This window comes from Plectropomus leopardus, unplaced genomic scaffold (assembly GCF_008729295.1).
Source record: "Plectropomus leopardus isolate mb unplaced genomic scaffold, YSFRI_Pleo_2.0 unplaced_scaffold27546, whole genome shotgun sequence".
Classification (NCBI taxonomy): domain Eukaryota; kingdom Metazoa; phylum Chordata; class Actinopteri; order Perciformes; family Serranidae; genus Plectropomus; species Plectropomus leopardus.
The window spans coordinates 1-4,342 of record NW_024629986.1 but is presented as its reverse complement, the minus strand read 5'-3'; the positions used below and the strand labels follow the sequence as shown (position 1 = coordinate 4,342).

The 4,342-nt window shown below is 37.4% G+C and overlaps 1 protein-coding gene across 1 annotated transcript; it reads right to left on the bottom strand.

Annotated features, from left to right (window-relative positions):
* Nucleotides 1-1,009: 1,009 nt before the first annotated feature.
* On the bottom strand, nucleotides 1,010-3,990 carry LOC121937818 (sodium bicarbonate transporter-like protein 11; the record flags this gene model as incomplete). The annotated part of the gene is made up of 3 exons (XM_042481127.1): nucleotides 1,010-1,083; nucleotides 2,042-2,174; nucleotides 3,877-3,990. Coding segments are annotated over 3 exons (321 nt in total), but the record flags the coding sequence as incomplete, so codon positions are not given.
* Nucleotides 3,991-4,342: the final 352 nt, after the last annotated feature.

Genomic DNA, 4,342 nt, shown 5'->3' with positions numbered 1-4,342 from the left:
TTTTGGAGTATGTAAACCATCATGTCATCATGGGTTTGACCATTTCTTTTATGTTTTTCAGTGTCTAAAAACAAAATATAATTTTGTTTAAATATATTTTTTTGTCTATTTGCTTGTTTGATATTGTTTCTCTATTTCAATTTTTCCATGTTCTAAATAAATAAAATCAAATAAAAAAAGGACATTTTCCCTAATTTTTGAATTACTTTGCAATAATCCTACCCTCTTTTTAAAAAACTAACATTCAGGTAATTTTCTGTCAAATTTACTAATTTCTTGCTATTTGTGGGACATTCTTTGCCCACATGACTTTGTTGGTCATTGCCTTTTCCCCACATATTTTAGAAAGAAATCAAATCAAAGCAAACAAATCAGTTTCAATCAGGGTTTAAAGGGTCAGATAGCTTGTGAAGGGCCTCTGAATGCAGCACAAAAAAAAAACAAAAAAGAAAAAAAAGATATCAATACAGATTTCAAAGGGTTAATCAATTATTTGGTTGTCTTGGTTGTCAGAGATTTTTTTTTGTCTTTTATGGTCTATTTTCAGGGATTTAACTACCCAGCACCACATTAAGATTCTAAGATATATTGCGTTCTTCATTAAGCACAAGATTTTCAGATATTCTCCTGAGTGACACTTTTCATCTGCAGGAGGACAATAAAAAAAAAACTATGCCAGTTTTTAATTAAATGGACCAAATGATCAGTTGAGGAGATCAGTCAAGAAATGATTCTTCAGTCGAGGACAGCCGTGCTCATTAGTGAGCCGCACACTTAAATTATCACTTAAACAGTGTATATGTAGATTATTTGGGGGATTTGAAGTTTCCTCGTCATAGTGAAAGAGGCTGTTTAAAAATCAGGACCGCCGGTGGATGTGACAGCAGGTAGGATGTTTTTATTGTTTCTGAGCTGCAAAGCCAAAATACCAGTCAAAAAAACGTAATGTGAGAGAGCGAAAACAGACGAACAAGCAAAAGAGACGTCTGTCACATGACTGGGAACTTACTTTTGACTGTGCCTTTCACTGCATCGACCACAAACGCTATGGAAATGAAGAGAGCGATGACCTCCTCTGTCGACCTGAAGAGACACAGAAAACATGACCGAAGTGACAATCAAGCTCGACCTGCAGGCAGATATATAAATATATGCCTGAAACCAAATGCAATATTATCAAAGAGACTTCAAGATGTCTTGTATTTTGTCTTTTAATTTGTTTTTTTAGTTTTTGATACAACTTTAAATTTTATTTAAATACACTTTAAATTGGATCTTTTTATTCTGTCTTGATCCTGCTTATTATTATTATCATTTTTTATTATTATTCTGTGTTTACTGCCTTTATTTTATCACTGTATGTTTCTAACATGTTTCTGCCTCTAATCTCCTGTTTAATTCTGCCTTTTTTGGCCATTATTGACTAATTGCATCTACTTTGCTTTGTCAGAGCACTTAAACTACTACAAATGACTTGGTACTATATAAATATGAAAAAATGAATAATAGCAAACATAATAATAATAAATATTATCATCATCATCATTTCCACGTGGAAATCTCTGATCTCTAAGACTAAAAATGAGTGCACTGGTTTAACCTGTAAAAAAAGTTATGAATAAAAATATAACATCAGTAAAGCGAAGGAAACGGCAGGCTATATTTAGAACCTGATTGGCTATATTTGGTCCATTTTCTCAGTGAGCTGAGTTGAGGGAGGGCAGAGTGTTCGAGTAAATAATATCTGATGTTTTGGCTAAAGGGACTCTGAAAAGAAAGAGAAGAACAGATGTGAAACTCTGGATGTGTGGGAGCTCGGAGGGAAGCTGTCAAACAGAAGGCGTTCTTTTGTTTTACAGAACAGACTTTTCTGTTGAGTGTCAGTGATCTCTGCTGCAGACGCTGACGTGACCACCCAATTTAAAACCACGACAGAGAAGGAAGCACACCGACAGAAACACTATCAAAAATACAATCGCTATTGCGCGTTTCATTTAAGTGAAATAAAAAGGAGTTAAAATCAAAAGTGCATGAGAAAAACCTTTTGAAGAGCTTCATGAGCAGGCTGACGTTGAAGATGCCTCCCAGGATGAGGAAGAGGCAGTTCCACAAACCGATGCAGGCGTAGAAAGCCGGGAAGTCCAGGTTGTAGTCGTCACAGATTCCACGGATCACTGCACACAAACACACACAGAAACATGAGCACAGATCATAAAACAAAGCAAATACGACGTCAGAAGCCAAAGAACTACATCAGAGATGAACACAAATGTAAAAAAAAAAACAAAAAACAAAAGAAAAAAAAGACAGAAAGTTTTAGTTTTGCTGAAATGCTGCAGGTTTTCAGCCCACATAGATACTTTACTGAGCATCTGAATGTGAATTTTGGCATCTGGAGAAACTATAAAACTCGATGAGACACAGTATACATCGGTAAGGTTGCAGCCAATGTCACATTCCTTCATAAATAACATTAAACTTTGCCGCTGGACTTGATTCTCTCATTAGCATCAACATTTTTTATGTACCACGATGATGAAGGAGCTAATTTATTTTTCTAGAATCTTAATTTCTTTTTTTTTTGGGTGGGGGGCATTTTGTCTTTATTTTTTGAAAATATATAATGATCCCTCCCAGCTAATTTTTTATTAGATTGTTTCCTTGTTACCTTTTAATTATTTTTGCAGTTTACATGACATTACATGCCAAGTTGCTCATTATGTTTTTCCATGTTTTGAAAAAATTTTTTCTCAGGTTTCGGAGGTTTAAATGCTAGTAAAAAGCATCTGAATGCAAAAAAAAAAAGATCTTGGTGTTAAAGGGTTGATCCATAAAATAAAAGAAAACGAGGTTAGTGGGACACAGGACACAGGTTTTCTTTTTGTTCTGTAAATACAGATGCTTAAAATAAGAGAAAAGACTGTTTTTTGTTACTGCTGTGAGGGAAAACCTGAGGACAGATTTCTACATCAGCTATGGCAGACACTGACTTTACACACACACACACACACACACACACACACACACACACACAGATGCACAAAGCATTTCATTCAGACATGAAAAGGACAAAGGAATTGTGATGGGTTTGTTAAAACCATAACAATTTAGTTGTAATCTCGAGCAGATTTGTGCACAGATGAGTTACAACTTTACAAACAAGCCATTGTTCTGCTCCGACAGGCTGCTGGAAATGCACTATAATTATCCCCATGAGAATGTGCTTAGCACAATTCTAACCCATTTACTTCAAAGATCATCGCACCACAAACTCGACAAACAGCCCCGGTATTAAAACTACATCTTGGCATTCGGGGCTGCTGCTTTTCCTCATCGCCGCCCGATTCCGCAGCTTCCAGCCGTCAACATCGCTTAAAATCCGACCAGCAAAACACTGCTGTTGGGGAAAAACCATAGAACAGTTTACGTGCTGTTGTCTCTAACAACTGAATATAAAGTTTACATGTTCGTGTGTGCGATGAGCGAGTTTCCTGACCCGTAGGCCCCTGGAACCAACCATTATGTAACATCGGAGAGGGAAAAAAATGATTTCCCTTATTCCTGAAAAACATTTTTGGAGATGTGTGCTTCTTTTGCTCGACTGCACCAGGAACACTCATTAGGGGCATATGTGTGAACAAACAGCTAAATCACCCGCACGGTGTTTTCTGGTGAAAAAAGGGGAGCACGCGAGGACGTCAGAGTTTGGAGCCGCTGCTCTACACGGTCGGGTGCCTCCTTCTCTTGATTTTTGATGTAATCTTCTTAGTACTCCAAAACCCCGCAGCCTCCCTTTCAAACCGTCCGTCGGCAGAAACTGTGAAAAGATAAGTGTGTTTTGGCGGAGTCGAGCTGACTGAGAGAGGGGAAGCCTACCGCTGATGAAGATGGCGAGGGGAGCCGTGGTCAGAGGGATGACGAGAGGAGAGCCGGCGAACAGCGAGTAGATGACCCCGCCGATGCTTTGGCCGATGATGGTCTTCCGAACATCTGGACAGAGAGGACACACACGGAGGAAACTCAGGAGGAAATACTGATACTGCGCTAATTAATGTGCACCAATGTCTGCTAAGCAACACAAGCTGAAGAATATTTACATTTTTAATTATTTTTCAGACTGGGAATGTTAATATGATGCAAAAGCACTTTTATTTTACAGCCATTTTAAAGCTCCACAAATATAAAAGCAGCTAAAGACATTCAGCGGTGAAATGTAAGTGTGAGTACATCTTAAAAAAGAGGGGAGGGTTATAAGATAATTATCTTAAAACAGTGAAAAAATCCCAGAAAAGTATATGTACAATTATATTTTTTTTTATTAAATTCATTTTACAGAAAAAAA